The sequence below is a fragment of the Oncorhynchus clarkii genome, unplaced genomic scaffold (genome assembly GCF_045791955.1).
Source record: "Oncorhynchus clarkii lewisi isolate Uvic-CL-2024 unplaced genomic scaffold, UVic_Ocla_1.0 unplaced_contig_2964_pilon_pilon, whole genome shotgun sequence".
NCBI classification, from domain to species: domain Eukaryota; kingdom Metazoa; phylum Chordata; class Actinopteri; order Salmoniformes; family Salmonidae; genus Oncorhynchus; species Oncorhynchus clarkii.
In genome coordinates this window covers 53,260-75,795 of record NW_027261014.1, presented here as the reverse complement: position 1 = coordinate 75,795, position 22,536 = coordinate 53,260, and the positions used below count along the sequence as shown (strand labels likewise).

The 22,536-nt window shown below is 45.7% G+C and overlaps 1 protein-coding gene across 1 annotated transcript in view; it reads left to right on the top strand.

The window, feature by feature from the left end:
• Positions 1-22,536, top strand: part of LOC139403208 (copine-5-like) — a 78,851-nt gene that overhangs the window by 29,883 nt on the left and 26,432 nt on the right. The window contains exons 2-3 of the mRNA XM_071146921.1: positions 6,292-6,332; positions 9,042-9,088. Of these exons, the coding sequence (XP_071003022.1) occupies positions 6,292-6,332; positions 9,042-9,088 (88 nt within the window). The remainder of the gene's footprint in view (positions 1-6,291; positions 6,333-9,041; positions 9,089-22,536) is intronic.

The window sequence follows — 22,536 nt, the reverse complement described above, 5'->3', positions numbered from 1 at the left end:
TGGTTGCGACAAGGTGTGTGTGTGTGTGTGTGTGTGTGTGTGTGTGTGTGTGTGTGTGTGTGTGTGTGTGTGTGTGTGTGTTTGACACAGATGGCTTTGTTTTCTCCAATGATAATTACTATGACAACGTTCTCACTGTAGTCAGGTCAGCTGCAGGGTAACCGCTTAACCTACATTATTAAACAACGGCGCCGACAGAGATGGCCGCCTCGCTTCGCGTTCCTAGGAAACTATGCAGTTTTTTGTTTTTTTACGTGTTATTTCTTACATTAGTACCCCAGGTCATCTTAGGTTTCATCACATACAGTCGAGAAGAACTACTGAATATAAGATCAGCGTCAACTCACCATCAGTACGACCAAGAATACGCTTTTCGCGACGCGGATCCTGTGTTCTGCCTTACAAACAGGACAACGGAGTGGATCCTATGCAGCGACCCAAAAAAACGACTCCGAAAAAGAGGGAAACGAGGCGGTCTTCTGGTCAGACTCCGGAGACGGGCACACCGTGCACCATTCCCTAGCATTCTTCTTGCCAATGTCCAGTCTCTTGACAACAAGGTTGATGAAATCCGAGCAAGGGTAGCATTCCAGAGGGACATCAGAGACTGTAACGTTCTTTGCTTCACGGAAACGTGGCTTACTGGAGAGACGCTATCCGAAGCGGTGCAGCCAACAGGTTTCTCCACGCATCGCGCAGACAGGAAAAAACATCTTTCTGGTAAAAAGAGGGGCGGGGGCGTATGCCTTATGACTAACGTGACATGGTGTGATGAAAGAAACATACAGAACTCAAATCCTTCTGTTCACCTGATTTAGAATTCCTCACAATCAAATGTAGACCGCATTATCTACCAAGAGAATTCTCTTCGATTATAATCACAGCCGTATATATCCCCCCCCAAGCAGACACATCGTTGGCTCTGAATGAACTTTATTTGACTCTTTGCAAACTGGAAACCATTTATCCGGAGGCTGCATTCATTGTAGCTGGGGATTTTAACAAGGCTAATCTGAAAACAAGACTCCCCAAATTTTATCAGCATATCGATTGCGCAACCAGGGGTGGAAAGACCTTGGATCATTGTTACTCTAACTTCCGCGACGCATATAAGGCCCTGCCCCGCCCCCCTTTCGGAAAACCTGACCACGACTCCATTCTGTTGATCCCTGCCTACAGACAGAAACTAAAACAAGAGGCTCCCACGCTGAGGTCTGTCCAACGCTGGTCCGACCAAGCTGACTCCACACTCCAAGACTGCTTCCATCACGTGGACTGGGACATGTTCCGTATTGCGTCAGACAACAACATTGACGAATACGCTGATTCGGTGTGCGAGTTCATTAGAACGTGCGTTGAAGATGTCGTTCCCATAGCAACGATTAAAACATTCCCTAACCAGAAACCGTGGATTGATGGCAGCATTCGTGTGAAACTGAAAGCGCGAACCACTGCTTTTAATCAGGGCAAGGTGTCTGGTAACATGACCGAATACAAACAGTGCAGCTATTCCCTCCGCAAGGCTATCAAACAAGCTAAGCGTCAGTACAGAGACAAAGTAGAATCTCAATTCAACGGCTCAGACACAAGAGGCATGTGGCAGGGTCTACAGTCAATCACGGACTACAGGAAGAAATCCAGCCCAGTCACGGACCAGGATGTCCTGCTCCCAGGCAGACTAAATAACTTTTTTGCCCGCTTTGAGGACAATACAGTGCCACTGACACGGCCTGCAACGAAAACTTGCGGTCTCTCCTTCACTGCAGCCGAGGTGAGTAAGACATTTAAACGTGTTAACCCTCGCAAGGCTGCAGGCCCAGACGGCATCCCCAGCCGCGCCCTCAGAGCATGCGCAGACCAGCTGGCCGGTGTGTTTACGGACATATTCAATCAATCCCTATACCAGTCTGCGGTTCCCACATGCTTCAAGAGGGCCACCATTGTTCCTGTTCCCAAGAAAGCTAAGGTAACTGAGCTAAACGACTACCGCCCCGTAGCACTCACTTCCGTCATCATGAAGTGCTTTGAGAGACTAGTCAAGGACCATATCACCTCCACCCTACCTGACACCCTAGACCCACTCCAATTTGCTTACCGCCCAAATAGGTCCACAGACGATGCAATCTCAACCACACTGCACACTGCCCTAACCCATCTGGACAAGAGGAATACCTATGTGAGAATGCTGTTCATTGACTACAGCTCGGCATTCAACACCATAGTACCCTCCAAGCTCGTCATCAAGCTCGAGACCCTGGGTCTCGACCCCGCCCTGTGCAACTGGGTACTGGACTTCCTGACGGGCCGCCCCCAGGTGGTGAGGGTAGGCAACAACATCTCCTCCCCGCTGATCCTCAACACTGGGGCCCCACAAGGGTGCGTTCTGAGCCCTCTCCTGTACTCCCTGTTCACCCACGACTGCGTGGCCACGCACGCCTCCAACTCAATCATCAAGTTTGCGGACGACACAACAGTGGTAGGCTTGATTACCAACAACGACGAGACGGCCTACAGGGAGGAGGTGAGGGCCCTCGGAGTGTGGTGTCAGGAAAATAACCTCACACTCAACGTCAACAAAACTAAGGAGATGATTGTGGACTTCAGGAAACAGCAGAGGGAACACCCCCCTATCCACATCGATGGAACAGTAGTGGAGAGGGTAGCAAGTTTTAAGTTCCTCGGCATACACATCACAGACAAACTGAATTGGTCCACTCACACAGACAGCATTGTGAAGAAGGCGCAGCAGCGCCTCTTCAACCTCAGGAGGCTGAAGAAATTCGGCTTGTCACCAAAAGCACTCACAAACTTCTACAGATGCACAATCGAGAGCATCCTGGCGGGCTGTATCACCGCCTGGTACGGCAACTGCTCCGCCCTCAACCGTAAGGCTCTCCAGAGGGTAGTGAGGTCTGCACAACGCATCACCGGGGGCAAACTACCTGCCCTCCAGGACACCTACACCACCCGATGTCACAGGAAGGCCATAAAGATCATCAAGGACATCAACCACCCGAGCCACTGCCTGTTCACCCCGCTATCATCCAGAAGGCGAGGTCAGTACAGGTGCATCAAAGCTGGGACCGAGAGACTGAAAAACAGCTTCTATCTCAAGGCTATCAGACTGTTAAACAGCCACCACTAACATTGAGTGGCTGCTGCCAACACACTGACACTGACTCAACTCCAGCCACTTTAATAATGGGAATTGATGGGAAATGATGTAAATATATCACTAGCCACTTTAAACAATGCTACCTTATATAATGTTACTTACCCTACATTATTCATCTCATATGCATACGTATATACTGTACTCTATATCATCGACTGTATCCTTATGTAATACATGTATCACTAGCCACTTTAACTATGCCACTTTGTTTACATACTCATCTCATATGTATATACTGTACTCGATACCATCTACTGTATCTGCCTATGCTGCTCTGTACCATCGCTCATTCATATATCCTTATGTACATATTCTTTATCCCCTCACACTGTGTACAAGACAGTCGTTTTGGAATTGTTAGTTAGATTACTTGTTGGTTATTACTGCATTGTCGGAACTAGAAGCACAAGCATTTCGCTACACTCGCATTAACATCTGCTAACCATGTGTATGTGACAAATAAAATTTGATTTGATTTGATAGCATCACACACACTCACTCACACACACACACACACACACACACATACACACGCACACATCTTGTCGCAATCAGAGGGTTTCAGAGGGTTTGGTTAGGGTCATGAATGATGACTTGATGCCTGTACTGAATCAGAGGGTCTGGTATGTATTAATTGAACTGCCCCTCAGCCTGTGGGGCCTGTAGGGATGTAGAGCCTGTAGAGATGTAGAGCCTGTAGAGCCTGTAGAGAAGTAGAGCCTGTAGAGATGTAGAGCCTGCAGAGCCTGTAGAGAAGTAGAGCCTGTAGAGATGTAGAGCCTGTAGAGCCTGTAGAGATGTAGAGCCCGTAGAGACGTAGAGAAGTAGAGCCTGTAGAGCATGTAGAGCCTGTAGAGATGTAGAGTCTGCAGAGCCTGTACAAATGTTGAGATGTAGAGATGTAGAGTCGTAGCGCCTGTAGAGCCTGTAGAGATGTAGAGCCTGTAGAGCCTGTAGAGATGTAGAGCCTGTAGAGCCTGTAGAGATGTAGAGCCTGTAGAGCCTGTAGAGATGTAGAGCCTGTAGAGACGTAGAGAAGTAGAGCCTGTAGAGATGTAGAGCCTATAGAGATGTAGAGCCTGTAGAGCCTGTACAGGTGTAGAGAAGTAGAGCCTTTAGAGCCTGTAGAGATGTAGAGATGTAGGGTCTGCAGAGCCTGTACAAATGTTGAGATGTACAGGTGTAGAGAAGTAGAGCCTGTAGAGATGTAGAGCCTGTAGAGATTTAGAGCCTGTAGAGATGTAGAGCCTGTAGAGATGTAGAGCCTGTACAGATGTAGAGCCTGTACAGATGTAGAGCCTGTTGAGCCTGTAGAGATGTAGAGCCTGTACAGATGTAGAGCCTGTAGAGATGTAGAGCCTGTAGAGATGTAGAGCCTGTAGAGCTGTAGAGCCTGTAGAGATGTAGAGCCTGTAGAGATGTAGAGCCTGTACAGATGTAGAGCCTGTACAGATGTAGAGCCTGTAGAGATGTAGAGCCTGTAGAGATGTAGAGCCTGTACAGATGTAGAGCCTGTACAGGTGTAGAGCCTATAGAGATGTAGAGCCTGTACAGATGTAGAGCCTGTACAGATGTAGAGCCTGTAGAGATGTAGAGCCTGTAGAGATGTAGAGCCTGTACAGATGTACAGCCTGTACAGATGTAGAGCCTGTAGAGATGTAGAGCCTGTAGAGATGTAGAGCCTGTTGAGCCTGTAGAGATGTGAGCCTATAGTGCCTGTAGAAATGTAGAGATGGGATGGGCATTGTTGCACTTTGCTGCTTGTGAGTTATTTATTGACCTTTCATATTCTATAACAGGAAATCAACGACAGGTCTGATGCAGTAGAATATATTGGTATTCTAATGAGACAGTGTGTATGTCCCAAATGGCACCCTATTCCCTATCTAGTGCACTACCTTTATACCAGAGCACTATGGACCCTGTTCAAAAGTAGTTCACTAAATAGGGGATAGGGTAGTATTTGGGAATCCACCAGTCTCCGCAATTGGAGAAGTGTTATGTTGACAGAATAAAAAAAAGTTCATCTTCCATAACTAGGGACATCTATTATCAAAAAGTAACAATCACTCCTTGTCTGTATCCTCTCCAGCAGGATGGAAGCTGTTGTGTGAGGGAGGGCTAAAAAAAATACCTTTATTACCATCATTCAAAATGAATATATGTGGACTGGCCATGTTGATGGCTTTAGTTGGACAATAATGACTGTGACTCCTACTGTCGCTATGTGCTGTGGTCTGCTACGGTTGCTCACCCTGCCCGTGGCACAAATGGTGGCACAACACTCTGCAGTGCTGGTTGCCAGCCCCATTATCACAGAGGGGAAAAAACTAGCACCAGCCTACTGCAAACTCAATCACACTCTGCTCTCTGCTTTTTTCCAGAATTGGCTGTTTGCCCGCTAATTGGTGCACAACGTTTTCAATTGGCTCCTCTGCCTCAGTGTCCTCGGTGTCCTGTGAGCTGGCTGGAGATTTACTGTGCAATATAGTACTGTGTGTTGGCAGTGAAAACATAAAGGCGACGGGATATGGTTAGAGAACCATGTTAATAGTGTAACAATATGGAGACATTTTGATGAAGCCGTGTGTATTGTGCTCTAAAGAAAGGAAACTGTAATCTAGGCTATACTTAAACGTAGTTATATGTGTTTTTGAGTTGAGTTGAGTGGGATTATTGTTCAAATAAAAAGTATATCGGAATAAATATATTTATTTCAGTACATACACGGCCAAAACAGTACACAGTACAAAACATCTTCTATATCTTGATGGTGAAGAGCTTACTTGCGACCTGTTATTTCCTCTTATGACATGTTATTACCTCTTATGACCTCCTCTAGAACTCTTATGACCTCTTTATGAACTATTATGACCTCTTTATGAACTATTATGACCTCTTTATGAACTATTATGACCTCTTTATGAACTATTATGACCTCTTTATGAACTATTATGACCTCCTCTAGAACTCTTATGACCTCTTTATGAACTCTTATGACCTCCTCTAGAACTCTTAGGACCTCTTTATGAACTATTATGACCTCTTTATGAACTCTTATGACCTCACTCTCTGAGCCATAAATATTCAAATCAGACTAATTTCTTCTCTTTCAGGAATCTATTAGACAGAGACACATTCTCCAAATCTGATCCATGTAAGTACTTTACCTTCATAGTTATCATGTCACATTTGTCACAATTATTACTGTATTGTGCTACAATTACAGATGAGTGACTGGCTTAGCCTATACGGCTAGTATGTGTAAAATAATAAAGATTTTTTTATTTTTATACAACACAGCTGTCAAACTCATTCCACGGAGGACCGAGTGTCGGCGGGTTATCGCTCCTCCCTTGTACTTGATTGACGAATTAAGGTCACTAATTAGTAAGGAACTCCCCACACCTGGTCGTCTAGGGCCTAATTAAAAGGGAAAACCCCAGAACCCTGCAGACACTAGGCCCTCCGTGAATTGAGTTTGACACCCCTGCCCTATACTTTCCTTCACTTGGTCTGGGTTTAACTGTGATTTAGCTGACTCTGCTATTTCAAAGTGTTCCCTCAAGAACACTTGAGTAATATGACAGGTCTTCATCACAGCTAGAGTTATAGAAAGAGACAGTAGCTTTAAGCGATAGTTTGTGATTTTGGCAATGAGGCCCTTTTATCTACTTCCCCAGAGTCAGATGAATTTGTGGATACCATTTTTATGTACTGTATCTTCATCCAGTATGAAGGAAGGTGCTAACTAGCATTAGCACAATTTCTAAGTAGCATTAGCACAGTGACTGGAAGTCTATAGGTGTTCCCGATGACTTTCAATCATTGCAATAACGCTAGTTAGCATTGGCTCGTGAAAATACCTCTATCTTCCTTCATATTGGACTCAGATACATACAAATGATATCCTTAAGTTAACCTGACTCTGGAGAAGTAGGTCAATCGCATCAGTTCCAAAATCCTGAACTTTCCCTTTTAATGCAATGCAGCTACAGTATGGTTCAAACACAGCCCTGACTGAACACACATGGGCTTCTTTAAGGTAAGCTGCCTCAGAGGAGAGGAGGGGGAGAGGAGGAGAGGAGAGGAGAGGAGTGGAGGAGAGGAGGAGAGGAGAGGAGAGGAGAGGAGAGGAGAGGAGAGGAGAGGAGAGGAGAGGAGAGGAGAGGAGAGGAGAGGAGAGGAGAGGAGAACTACGTTTGAGGCCTCCAGGGGGTGTTTTTGTATAGAGGCCTTAGATGCATCCCAAATTGCAGGGCCTTCTATGAGACCAGGGTAGAATCCCTCCAGTCCCCTTCTATGAGACCAGGGTAGAATCCCTCCAGTCCCCTTCTATGAGACCAGGGTAGAATCCCTCCAGCCCCCTTCTATGAGATCAGGGTATAATCCCTCCAGCCCCCTTCTATGAGACCAGGGTAGATCCCTCCAGTCCCCTTCTATGAGACCAGGGTAGAATCCCTCCAGTCCCCTTCTATGAGACCAGGGTAGAATCCCCCCAGTCCCCTTCTATGAGACCAGGGTAGAATCCCTCCAGTCCCCTTCTATGAGACCAGGGTAGAATCCCTCCAGTCCCCTTCTATGAGACCAGGGTAGAATCCCTCCAGTCCCCTTTCTATGAGACCAGGGTAGAATCCCTCCAGCCCCCTTCTATGAGACCAGGGTAGAATCCCTCCAGTCCCCTTTCTATGAGACCAGGGTATAATCCCTCCAGTCCCCTTCTATGAGACCAGGGTAGAATCCCTCCAGTCCCCTTCTATGAGACCAGGGTAGAATCCCTCCAGTCCCCTTCTATGAGACCAGGGTATAATCCCTCCAGTCCCCTTCTATGAGACCAGGGTAGAATCCCCCCAGTCCCCTTCTATGAGACCAGGGTAGAAACCCCACAGTCCCCTTCTATGAGACCAGGGTAGAAACCCCCCAGTCCCCTTCTATGAGACCAGGGTATAATCCCTCCAGTCCCCTTGTATGAGACCAGGGTAGAATCCCTCCAGTCCCCTTCTATGAGACCAGGGTAGAATCCCTCCAGTCCCCTTCTATGAGACCAGGGTATAATCCCTCCAGTCCCCTTCTATGAGACCAGGGTAGAATCCCCCCAGTCCCCTTCTATGAGACCAGGGTAGAATCCCCCCAGTCCCCTTCTATGAGACCAGGGTAGAAACCCCACAGTCCCCTTCTATGAGACCAGGGTAGAAACCCCCCAGTCCCCTTCTATGAGACCAGGGTATAATCCCTCACACTCTATCTCCCCCCAGTCCCCTTATTACGAATTCCCCTAAAGATGATAAGGACCTGGGGTTATATCTGACAGGTCACATGCCTTGTCCCAGCATGCACTGAGAAGGCCCTGGGGTGATATCTGACAGGTCACATGCTCTGTCCCTGCATGCACTGCTTCTTCTGCTCTAGGACCGTTTTGAAGTGAGGAAATAAAAGAGGGAGACCTACTGTTTAGAAATCCTATTTCTGATTATGCAATCACTGTTGCACTGTTGGAGGCTTTGTTAATCGTTAGTGTGTAGTCTCTCACTTGGGGAGATTAATTGCTAGATCTGATAATGTGATACTGAGCAGACAGCGGGCATGGCAGTGCATAATGAATATTATTAATGATGAATGTGATGATAGAAAGAGCATTTGTTTTGTTTTATGAAGTGAAGAAATGGTCATTCAAATGTATTTCTAATCTCCCTCCCTCCCTCCCTCCTTCCTCTCTCTCCCTTCCTCTCTCTCTGTCTCTCCCTCCCTATCCCTCTCTCCCTCCCTATCCCTCTCCCTATCCCTCTCTCTCTCTCTCTCTCTCTCTCTCTCTCTCTCTCTCTCTCTCTCTCTCCCCACCTCCCTTCCTCCCTCTTTCCCTACCCAGTGGTGGTGTTGTACACTCAGGGCGTGGAGACCAAACAGTGGAGAGAGGTAAGAAGCAGAACAACTCTCTCTCTCTCTCTCTCTCTCTCTCTCTCTCTCTCTCTCTCGCTCTCTCTCTCTCTCTCTCTCTCTCTCAATCTCTCGCTCTCTCTCTCTCTCGCTCTCGCTCTCTCTCTCTATTTTGCTTTCTCCAACAATCTAGACTCAATCAAACCACTCTCCATTCCTTTCTATAACAATTTAGAGCCTCATGAGTCTAGACTGTAAACTAGTCAACAGAGAGCATGACTGTCTCCCCAGCATCGGTAGCTCAATCAACCTGCATCTCTTTTCCTCTCCATAACAATATAGAATCTAGCTTGTGGAACACTAATTATAATTGTTCTGGAATACTCCGACTTAGCAGCAGCACTGTGTTGTGTTCCAGCCCTGTCTGTCTCCAGGTGAATGCTGTTGCTGCTGACAATCATTGTCTATTGATTGGCTTGTGAATATTCATTGCTTGGCTTAAGGCATGTTTTTGCTCTGACCAATTGGTCATTAGGGCGATTGCTGCACATATCGATAAAGATTAGCGTCAGTGTCAGAATATCTCCAGGTCTGCCAGGAACCTGCCTTTACCCTTAACCCAGGACGTAGTGTCTTCATTGGGGCCCGAAGTTCAGTGAGTTCAGATAGATGTCTTTATAGGTAGTTATACCACTCTATTCTGCTCTATACCGCTCTATAAATCAAATCAAATGTATTTATATAGCCCTTCGTACATCAGCTGATATCTCAAAGTGCTGTACAGAAACCCAGCCTAAAACCCCAAACAGCAAGCAATGCAGGTGTAGAAGCACGGTGGCTAGGAAAAACTCCTTAGAAAGGCCAAAACCTAGGAAGAAACCTAGAGAGGAACCAGGCTTTGAGGGGTGGCCAGTCCTCTTCTGGCTGTGCCGGGTGGAGATTATAACAGAACATGGCCAAGATCTTCAAATGTTCATAAATGACCAGCATGGTCAAATAATAGGTCTGGGACAGGTAGCACGTTGAACAGGTCAGCATTCCATAGCCGCAGGCAGCAGCACGGCCAGGTGGACTGGGGACAGTAAGGAGTCATCATAGTCCTGAGGCATGGTCCTAGGGCTCAGGTCCTTCGAGAGAGAGAAAGAAAGAGAGAAAGAGAGAATTAGAGAGAGCATACTTAAATTCACACAGGACACCGGATAAGACAGGAGAAGTACTCCAGAAATAACAAACTGACCCTAGCCCCCCGAAACATAAACTACTGCAGTATAAATACTGGAGGCTGAGACAGGAGGGGTCAGGAGACACTGTGGCCCCATCTGATGATACCCCTGGACAGGGCCAAACAGGAAGGATATAACCCCACCCACTTTGCCAAAGCACAGCCCCCACACCACTAGAGGGATATCTTCAACCACCAACTTACCATCCTGAGACAAGGCCGAGTATAGCCCACAAAGATCTCCGCCACGGGCACAACCCAAGGGGGGGCGCCTACCCAGACAGGAAGATCACATCAGTTAGTCAACCCACTCAAGTGGCTCACCCCTCCTAGGGACGGCATGAAAGAGCACCAGTAAGCCAGTGACTCAGCCCTGTAATAGGGTTAGAGGCAGAGAATCCCAGTGGAAAGAGGGGAAACGACCAGGCAGAGACAGCAAGGGCGGTTCGTTGCTCCAGAGCCTTTCCGTTCACCTTCACACTACTGGGCCAGACTACACTCAATCATATGACCCACTGAAGAGATGAGTCTTCAGTAAAGACTTAAAGGTTGAGACCGAGTTTGGTCTCTGACATGGGTAGGCAGACCATTCAATAAAAATTGAGCTCTATAGGAGAAAGCTCTGCCTCCAGCTGTTTGCTTAGAAATTCTAGGGACAATTAGGAGGCCTGCGTCTTGTGACCGTAGCGTACGTGTAGGTATGTACGGCAGGACCAAATCAGAGAGATCGGTAGGAGCAAGCCCATGTAACGCTTTGTAGGTTAGCAGTAAAACCTTGAAATCAGCCCTTGCCTTGACAGGAAGCCAGTGTAGGGAGGCTAGCACTGGAGAAATATGATCAAATTTTTTGGTTCTAGTCAGGATTCTAGCAGCCGTATTTAGCACTAACTGAAGTTTATTTAGTGCTTTATCCGGGTAGCCGGAAAGTAGAGCATTGCAGTAGTCTAACCTAGAAGTAACAAAAGCATGGATTCATTTTTTGGACAGAAAGTTTCTGATTTTTGCAATGTTACGTAGATGGAAAAAAGCTGTCCTTGAAACAGTCTTGATATGTTCGTCAAAAGAGAGATCAGGGTCCAGAGTAACGCCGAGGTCCTTCACAGTGTTATTTGAGACGACTGTACAACCATCAAGATGAATTGTCAGATTCAACAGAAGATCTCTTTGTTTCTTGGGACCTAGAACAAGCATCTCTGTTTTGTCCAGGTTTAAAAGAAGAACGTTTGCAGCCATCCACTTCCTTATGTCTGAAATACAGGCTTCTAGCGAGGGCAATTTTGGGGCTTCACCATGATTCATTGAAATGTACAGCTGTGTGTCATCCGCATAGCAGTGAAAGTTAGCATTATGTTTTCGAATGACATCCCCAAGAGGTAAAATACAGTGCCTTGCGAAAGTATTCGCCCCCCTTGAACTTTGCGACCTTTTGCCACATTTCAGGCTTCAAACATAAAGATATAAAACTGTATTTTTTTGTGAAGAATCAACAACAAGTGGGACACAATCATGAAGTGGAACGACATTTATTGGATATTTCAAACTTTTTTAACAAATCAAAAACTGAAAAATTGGGCATGAAGTTCATGAATTTATTACTGCTGAAGTGAAAGCCATCCTCTCTTGGGGAATGCTGCTTTTTAGTTAGCTTTGTGACAGTATCAAAAAGACATTTCGAATTGTTCTTATTTTCTTCAATTAAGTTGGAAAAATAGGATGATCGAGCAGCAGTGAGGGCTCTTCCATACTGCACGGGACTGTCTTTCCAAGCTAGTCGGACCACTTCCAGTTTGGTGTGGCGCCATTTCCGTTCCAATTTTCTGGAAGCTTGCTTCAGACCTCGGGTATTTTCTGTATACCAGGGAGCTAGTTTCTTATGAGAAATGTTTTTAGTTTTTAGGGGTGCAACTGCATTTAGGGTATTGCGCAAGGTTAAATTGAGTTCCTCAGTTAGGTGGTTAACTGATTTTTGTCCTCTGACGTCCTTGGGTAGGCAGAGGGAGTCTGGAAGGACATCAAGGAATCTTTGTGTTGTCTGTGAATTTATAGCACGACTTTTGATGCTCCTTGGTTGGGGTCTGAGCAGATTATTTGTTGCAAATGCAAACGTAATAAAATGGTGGTCCGATAGTCCAGGATTATGAGGAAAAACATTAAGATCCACAACATTTATTCCATGGGACAAAACTAGGTCCAGAGTATGACTGTGACAGTGAGTAGGTCCAGAGACATGTTGGACAAAACCCTCTGAGTCGATGATGGCTCCGAAAGCCTTTTGGAGTGGGAATGTGAATATTAAAGTCACCAAAAATTAGAATATTATCTGCTATGACTACAAGGTCCGATAGGAATTCAGGGAACTAAACAGTAGCTATAAAAAGTGATTGAGTAGGCTGCATTAGATTTCATGACTAGAAACTCAAAAGATGAAAACGTCATTTTATTTTTTGTAAATTGAAATTTGCTGTCGTAAATGTTAACAACACCTCCGCCTTTGCGGGATGCACAGGGGATATGGTCACTAGTGTAACCAGGAGGTGAGTTCTCATTTAACACAGTAAATTCATCAGGCTTAAGCCATGTTTCAGTCAGGCCAATCACATCAAGATTATGATCAGTGATTAGTTCATTGACTATAATTGCCTTTGAAGTAAGGGATCTAACATTAAGTAGCCCTATTTTAAGATGTGAGGTATCATGATCTCTTTCAATAATGGCAGGAATGGAGGAGGTCTTTATCCTAGTGAGATTGCTAAGGCGAACACCGCCATGTTTAGTTTTGCCCAACCTAGGTCGAGGCACAGACACGGTCTCAATGGTGATAGCTGAGCTGACTACACTGACTGTGCTAGTGGCAGACTCCACTATGCTGGCAGGCTGGCTAACAGCCTGCTGCCTGGCCTGCACCCTATTTCATTGTGGAGCTAGAGCAGTTAGAGCCCTGTCTATGTTGGTAGATAAGATGAGAGCACCCCTCCAGCTAGGATGGAGTCCGTCACTCCTCAGCAGGCCAGGCTTGGTCCTGTTTGTGGGTGAGTCCCAGAAAGAGGGACAATTATCTACAAGTTCTATCTTTTGGGAGGGGCAGAAAACAGTTTTCAACCAGCGATTGAGTTGTGAGACTGCTGTAGAGCTCATCACTCCCCCTAACTGGGAGGGGGCCAGAGACAATTACTCGATGCCAACACATCTTTCTAGCTGATTTACACGCTGAAGCTATGTTGCACTTGGTGACCTCTGACTGTTTCATCCTAACATCGTTGGTGGCGACGTGGATAACAATATCTCTATACTCTCTACACTCGCCAGTTTTAGCTTTAGCCAGCACCATCTTCAGATTAGCCTTAACGTTGGTACCCCTGCCCCCTGGTAAACAGTGTATGATCGCTGGATGATTTGTTTTAAGTCTAATACTGCGGGTAATGGAGTCGCCAATGACTAGGGTTTTCAATTTGTCAGGGCTAATGGTGGGAAGCTTCGGCGTCTCAGACACCGTAACGGGAGGAGTAGAGACCAGAGAAGACTCGGCCTCTGACTCCGACTCGCTGCTTAATGGGGAAAACCGGTTGAAAGTTCCTGTCGGCTGAATGAGCGACACCGGTTGAGCATTCCTACAGCATTTCCCTCCAGAAACCATGAGAAAGTTGTCCGGCTGCGGGGACTGTGCCAGGGGATTTATACTACTATCTGTACTTACTGGTGGCACAGACGCTGTTTCATCCTTTCCTACACTGAAATTACCCATGCCTAACGATTGCGTCTGAAGCTGGGCTTGTAGCACAGCTATCCTCGCCGTAAGGCGATCGTTCTTCTGTATATTATGAGCACAGCGACTACAATTAGAAGGCATCATATCAATGTTACTATTTAGCTTCGGTTGTTGGAGGTCCTGACGAACCACGTCCAGATAAAGCGTCCGGAGTGAAAAAGTTGAATGAAAAAAAGTTGAGTGAGGGAAAAACCAAAAATATAAACGGTAATTAAAAAATAAAAACCGTAGAGTTGTCAGGTAGCAAAGTAAGGTCAGCAACAAAACGCACAGCAACACGTAAACAAGTCTGCAAGTTGTGACCGGAAATTACCTCTCTGTACCGCTCTGTACCGCTCTATACTGCTCTATTCTGCTCTATACCGCTCTATTCTGCTCTATACTGCTCTATTCTGCTCTATACTGCTCTATACTGCTCTATTCTGCTCTATACTGCTCTATACTGCTCTATTCTACTCTATACTGCTCTATTCTGCTCTATTCTGCTCTATACCACTCTATACCGCTCTATACCCCTCTATTCTGCTCTATACCCCTCTATTCTGCTCTATACCGCTCTATACTGCTCTATTCTGCTCTATACCGCTCTATTCTGCTCTATACCGCTCTATACTGCTCTATACTGCTCTATACCGCTCTATACCACTCTATACCCCTCTATACCACTCTATACCACTCTATACCACTCTATACCACTCTATTCTGCTCTATACCACTGTATACCACTCTATACCACTCTATTCTGCTCTATACTGCTCTATACCCCTCTATACCACTCTATACCGCTCCTGCTGAACGTGCCCCTGGGTTAAAATACTATGACTCTTTCTTTATAAAAAGACTTTAGCTGTTGGCCTCCCGAGTGGCTCAACTGTCTAAGGCAGGAGTCACTACAGACTCGGGTTCGTCCCAGGCTGTGTCTTAGCCGACCGCGACCAGGAGACCCATGAGGCGGCGCATAATTGGCCCAGCATCGTCCGGGTTAGGGGAAAGTTTAGCAGGCTGGGATTTCCTTGTCCCATCACACTCTAGCGACTCCTTGTGGCGGGCCGGGCGCGTGCACTCTGACTTCGAACGCCAGTTGTGTTGCTGGCTTCTGGGTGAAGAGAGCAGTGTGTCAAGAAGCAGTGCGGCTTGGGAAGGTCGCGTTTTGGAGGATCAATGGCTCTCGACCGTCGCCTCTCCCGAGTCCGTACGGGAGTTGCAGAGGTGGGACAAGACTGTAACTACCAATTGAAAATCACAAAAACAGGGGTTAAAATGTTTTACTTTAGCAGAGCTTGCCTGCCAGGTGCAATGGAACCAATTAATTGATGTGCATTTGGCACGTAGATTCCAAAAAGTTACAGCAATGCCCAAACTCCTCCTCTCACTGTGTATGGCTGTGAACTTCCTCTCCCTCTCCTCCTCTCACTGTGTATGGCTGTGAACTTCCTCTCCCTCTCCTCCTCTCACTGTGTATGGCTGTGAAGCTTCCTCTCCCTCTCCTCCTCTCACTGTGTATGGCTGTGAACTTCCTCTCCCTCTCCTCCTCTCACTGTGTATGGCTGTTGAGCTTCCTCTCCCTCTCTTCCTTTCTCCTCTCTCTTCTTCTCTCTGTTCCTCTTTCTTCTCTCTATTCCTCTCTCTTCTTCTCTCTGTTCCTCTTTCTTCTTCTCTCTGTTCCTCTTTCTTGTTCTCTCTGTTCATCTGTCTTTTTCTCTTGTTCCTCTCTCTTCTTCTCTCTGTTCCTCTTTCTTCTTCTCTCTGTTCCTCTCTCTTCTTCTCTCTGTTCCTCTCTCTTCTTCTCTTTGTTCCTCTCTCTTCTTCTCTCTGTTCCTCTTTCTTCTCTTGTTCCTCTCTCTTCTTCTCTCTGCTCCTCTCTCTTCTTCTCTTGTTCCTCTCTCTTCTTCTCTTTGTTCCTCTCTCTTCTTCTCTCTGTTCCTCTTTCTTCTTCTCTCTGTTCCTCTTTCTTCTTCTCTCTGTTCCTCTCTCTTTTTCTCTTGTTCCTCTCTCTTCTTCTCTCTGTTCCTCTCTCTTCTTCTCTCTGTGCCTCTCTCTTCTTCTCTTTGTTCCTCTCTCTTCTCTCTGTTGTTATCAGGTTACATGCCACCCGCTAACAGATAACAAGCTCAGGGTGCAGTGGGCGCTAAATCTCTATTTTTAAAGAGATATGGGGTCTGTTATTTGGCTCAGGGCAGATTGGCTTTGTGAGCCAGAGTCAAGCTGTGTACAGTTGATAAAGCTAAGCGTTGGTGTCAGCCCCTCTCTCATCAAATGTGTTTTTGTCCTCCTTGTGTTGAGTTAGTAGATACGGTCTGAGCTCTCCTCTGTCTCACCCTGCCACAGACCGCCTGTAATCCCAGTACTCTTCTTTCTGTGGGTGGAACTCTTCCTATCTATCCACTGTCTCTTATAGCCCTAGTACTGTAGGAGGGATTCTGCTATCTATCTACTCTGTGGGAGGATGAACTTTTTTATTTGTTTTATTAGAATAGACAAAGGTTAGACTACATGAGAAGGGGAGCGAGATGAGACTTGTTGGAGACAGACAATTAACTTTTCTATCTATCTACTCTATAAGAGGAGGAACTGTCTTCTATCTACCCTGTAGGAGGGAGGAAATTGCCTCTATCTACTCTGTAGGAGGGGGAGAAATGTCCTCTATCTACTCTATAGGAGGGAGGAACTGTCCTCTATTTACTCTGTAGGAGGGGGAGAACTGTCCTCTATTTACTCTGTAGGAGGGGGAACTGTCCTCTATTTACTCTGTAGGAGGGGGAACTGTCCTCTATTTACTTTGTAGGAGGGGGAACTGTCCTCTATTTACTCTGTAGGAGGGGGAACTGTCCTCTATTTACTCTGTAGGAGGGGGAACTGTCCTCTATTTACTTTGTAGGAGGGGGAACTGTCCTCTATTTACTCTGTAGGAGGGGGAACTGTCCTCTATTTACTTTGTAGGAGGTAGGAACTGTCCTCTATTTACTCTGTAGGAGGGGGAACTGTCCTCTATTTACTTTGTAGGAGGGGGAACTGTCCTCTATTTACTTTGTAGGAGGGGGAACTGTCCTCTATTTACTCTGTAGGAGGTAGGAACTGTCCTCTATTTACTCTGTAGGAGGGGGAACTGTCCTCTATTTACTCTGTAGGAGGGGGAACTGTCCTCTATTTACTTTGTAGGAGGGGGGGGGGAACTGTCCTCTATCTACTCTGTAGGAGGGAGGAACTGTCCTCTATCTACTCTGTAGGAGGAAGAACTGTCCTCTATCAACTCTGAAGGATGAGGGGAACTGTCCTCTATCAACTCTGAAGGAGGGGGGAACTGTCCTCTATCAACTCTGAAGGAGGGAGGGAACTGTCCTCTATCAACTCTGAAGGAGGGGGGAACTGTCCTCTATCTACTCCAAATGAGGGGGGAACTGGCCTCTATCTATTCTGAGGAGGCCCTGTCATATCTACTTTGGGAGGCCCTGTCATATAAAATCAAATCAAATCAAATGTATTTATATAGCCCTTCGTACATCAGCTGATATCTCAAAGTGCTGTACAGAAACCCAGCCTAAAACCCCAAACAGCAAGCAATGCAGGTGTAGAAGCACGGTGGCTAGGAAAAACTCCCTAGAAAGGCCAAAACCTAGGAAGAAACCTAGAGAGGAACCAGGCTATGAGAGGTGGCCAGTCTTCTTCTGGCTGTGCCGGGTGGAGATTATAATAGAACATGGCCAAGATGTTCAAATGTTCATAAATGACCAGCATGGTCAAATAATAAACTCACAGGCAGAACAGTTTAAACTGGAGCAGCAGCACGGCCAGGTGGACTGGGGACAGCAAGGAGTCATCATGTCAGGTATTCCTGAGGCATGGTCCTAGGGCTCAGGTCCTCCGAGAGAGAGAAAGAAAGAGAGAAAGAGAGAATTAGAGAGAGCATACTTAAATTCACACAGGACACCGGATAAGACAGGAGAAATACTCCAGATATAACAAACTGACCCTAGCCCCCCGACACATGAACTACTGCAGTATAAATACTGGAGGCTTGGACAGGAGGGGTCAGGACCTGTCATATCTACTGTGGGAGGACCTGTCATATCTACTGTGAGGGAGGACCTGTCATATCTACTGTGGGAGGACCTGTTATATCTACTGTGGGAGGACCTGTCATATCTACTGTGGGAGGACCTTTCATATCTACTGTGGGAGGGCCTGTCATATCTACTGTGGGAGGACCTGTCATATCTACTGTGAGGAAGCCCTGTTATATCTACTGTGAGGAAGCCCTGTTATATCTACTGTGGGAGGACCTGTCATATCTACTGCGGGAGGACCTGTCATATCTACTGTGGGAGGACCTTTTCATATCTACTGTGGGAGGACCTGTCATATCTACTGTGAGGAAGTCCTGTCATATCTACTGTGGGAGGACCTGACATATCTACTGTGGGAGGACCTGTCATATCTACTGTGGGAGGACCTGTCATATCTACTGTGGGAGGACCTGTCATATCGACTGTGGGAGGACCTGTCATATCGACTGTGGGAGGACCTGTCATATAGTACCTCCATACTACTGCTCCATATAGTACCTGCATACTACTGCTCCATATAGTACCTCCATACTACTGCTCCATATAGTACCTCCATACTACTGCTCCATATAGTACCTCCATACTACTGCTCCATATAGTACCTGCATACTACTGCTCCATATAGTACCTCCATACTACTGCTCCATATAGTACCTCCATACTACTGCTCCATATAGTACCTCCATACTACTGCTCCATACAGTACCTCCATACTACTGCTCCATATAGTACCTCCATACTACTGCTCCATATAGTACCTCCATACTACTGCTCCATACAGTACCTCCATACTACTGCTCCATATAGTACCTCCATACTACTGCTCCATATAGTACCTCCATACTACTGCTGCATATAGTACCTCTGTACTACTGCTCCATACTACTGCTCCATATAGTACCTGCATACTACTGCTCCATATAGTACCTCCATACTACTGCTCCATATAGTACCTCCATACTACTGCTCCATATAGTACCTGCATAGTAATTACCTTGAAGGATGAGCAGTGCAATATGTGGACTTCGTTGTTGTTAGTTCTGTGATGAAAGGAAAGTTCTACCTACAGTATTCTTTTAAAACGTAGTTGTGATTGCAGTAAGTTGTCTTTCAGGGTTCATGCCAGACCGGGGCTCTTCTGATTCATTTTAGGATTCTCCATTTGTTATGCAATAGGTTGGGCTATGTCGCTCAATCAATCACCTCATGTTGTACTGAGATTAGATTACTTTACAATCCCCAAGATGGATCTGCACAATTATTGCTTTAATATATAATGTATGGGTTGTAATGTTTGTAATGTATAATTACCCCATTAACTATTCCATAGCATTCAGCTGAGCTGACAGATATATTGATGTAGTTAGTGGCTTAATAAGTGGTTTTCCTGGTACAGACTCCCGGTTGTTTCCTGTAGTTCAGACTCCCAGGTCTATTGGTCCATGCTTTACATAAATCACATGAATCTTATATTATCTCCACATCTCCTCTCCACAATGTATTCTAGTTAAGGGTAGAGAGAAGGCTGAAGAGTAGGCTGAATTCGAGATAAATCACATTACACGTTCCTGTTGTTCCTAACTGGATTCTCCCACATCTCCACATCTTCTCCTCACAATGTATTCTACTTAAGATTAGAGGGAAGGAAGCGGAGGTTGTGCACAGTCAGAGCCCTGTATCCGACATCTCACTCTATAATATATTGTTGTTAAGCTTACAGAGAAGGCTGTGAGAAGGATTTAACCAGCATCTCCTCCCCACAATGTATTCCAGTTAAAGGGACAATCTGTGATTGGTACATCACCCTTCTGCAGAGCCATCTCTGAACTGTTTACCAAAACAAATGGCTGGGTGTGAATGCTTTGTTGATTTTGGAATCCCAGATTGCCCCTTTACGGATAGCGGGGCAGAGTCTGAACGACATCTCTCCCCACAATGTACAGTGCATTCAGAAAGTATTCATACCCCTTGGACTCACTGTATAATAACAATGTGTTGTAAGTTAGAGGGGTAAAGTCATCTCTCCCACAACGTCTTCTATTCTTAAAGGGAGAAAGCTGAGGCCCCACCCCACAATGTATTCTAGTTCAGGTTCCCGAGTGACAAGGTACTGCATCTCAGTGCTAGAGGCATCACTACAGACCCTGGTTAGATTCCAGACTGTATCACAACCGGCCGTGATTGGGAGTCACATAGGGCGGCGCACAATTGTCCCAGCATCGTCCGGGTTAGTGTTTAGCCGGGGTAGGCCGCCATTGTAAATAAGAATTTGTTCTTAACTGACTTGCCAAGTTAAATTAAGGTTAAATGAATAAATAAAAGGTTAGAGAGGTGCCGCAGAAAGGTGCAGCAGAGAGGTGCAGCAGAGAGGTGCAGCAGAGAGGTGCAGCAGAAAGGTGCAGCAGAGAGGGGAGGCAGAGAGGTGCAGCAGAGAGGTGCAGCAGAGAGGCGAGGCAGAGAGGTGCAGCAGAGAGGTGCAGCAGAGAGGGGAGGCAGAGAGGTGCAGCAGAGAGGTGCAGCAGAGAGGGGAGGCAGAGAGGTGCAGCAGAAAGGTGCAGCAGAGAGGTGCAGAAGACCTAAGATCTGAGAGCCCACAGCAGGGTTTATGAGCTTCCCTATAACAGACTGCAGTACTACATACTATATGAGCTTCCCTATAACAGACTGCAGTACTACATACTATATGAGCTTCCCTATAACAGACTGCAATACTACACAGAGGTGGGACCAAGTCATTGTTTTACAAGTCACAAGTAAGTCTCAAGTCTTAGCACTCAAGTCCCAAGTCAAGTCAGGCAAGTCCGAATCAATGGTACTACCAAATGTAGTACCATTTCATATTTTTAACAAGAGTAATAGTTAGTATATTACATTTACGCAAACCATGAATGCTTTTAAAAATATCTATAAGTAATAGTTAGTATATTACATTTACGCAAACCATGAATGCTTTTAAAAATATCTATATACAGTGCCTTGCGAAAGTATTCGGCCCCCTTGAACTTTGCAACCTTTTGCCACATTTCAGGCTTCAAACATAAAGATATAAAACTGTATTTTTTTGTGAAGAATCAACAACAAGTGGGACACAATCATGAAGTGGAACGACATTTATTGGATATTTCAAACTTTTTTAACAAATCAAAAACTGAAAAATTGGGCGTGTAAAATTATTCAGCCCCTTTACTTTCAGTGCAGCAAACTCTCTCCAGAAGTTCAGTGAGGATCTCTGAATGATCCAATGTTGACCTAAATGACTAATGATGATAAATACAATCCACCTGTGTGTAATCAAGTCTCCGTATAAATGCACCTGCACTGTGATAGTCTCAGAGGTCCGTCAAAAGCGCAGAGAGCATCATGAAGAACAAGGAACATTCCAGGCAGGTCCGAGATACTGTTGTGAAGAAGTTTAAAGCCGGATTTGGATACAAACAGATTTCCCAAGCTTTAAACATCCCAAGGAGCACTGTGCAAGCGATAATATTGAAATGGAAGGAGTATCAGACCACTGCAAATCTACCAAGACCTGGCCGTCCCTCTAAACTTTCAGCTCATACAAGGAGAAGACTGATCAGAGATGCAGCCAAGAGGCCCATGATCACTCTGGATGAACTGCAGATATCTACAGCTGAGGTGGGAGACTCTGTCCATAGGACAACAATCAGTCGTATATTGCACAAATCTGGCCTTTATGGAAGAGTGGCAAGAAGAAAGCCATTTCTTAAAGATATCCATAAAAAGTGTTGTTTAAAGTTTGCCACAAGCCACCTGGGAGACACACCAAACATGTGGAAGAAGGTGCTCTGGTCAGATGAAACCAAAATTGAACTTTTTGTCAACAATGCAAAACGTTATGTTTGGCGTAAAAGCAACACAGCTGAACACACCATCCCCACTGTCAAACATGGTGGTGGCAGCATCATGGTTTGGGCCTGCTTTTCTTCAGCAGGGACAGGGAAGATGGTTAAAATTGATGGGAAGATGGATGGAGCCAAATACAGGACCATTCTGGAAGAAAACCTGATGGAGTCTGCAAAAGACCTGAGACTGGGACGGAGATTTGTCTTCCAACAAGACAATGATCCAAAACATAAAGCAGAATCTACAATGGAATGGTTCAAAAATAAACATATCCAGGTGTTAGAATGGCCAAGTCAAAGTCCAGACCTGAATCCAATCGAGAATCTGTGGAAAGAACTGAAAACTGCTGTTCACAAATGCTCTCCATCCAACCTCACTGAGCTCGAGCTGTTTTGCAAGGAGGAATGGGAAAAAAATTCAGTCTCTCGATGTGCAAAACTGATAGACATACCCCAAGCGACTTACAGCTGTAATCGCAGCAAAAGGTGGCGCTACAAAGTATTAACTTAAGGGGGCTGAATAATTTTGCACGCCCAATTTTTCAGTTTTTGATTTGTTAAAAAAGTTTGAA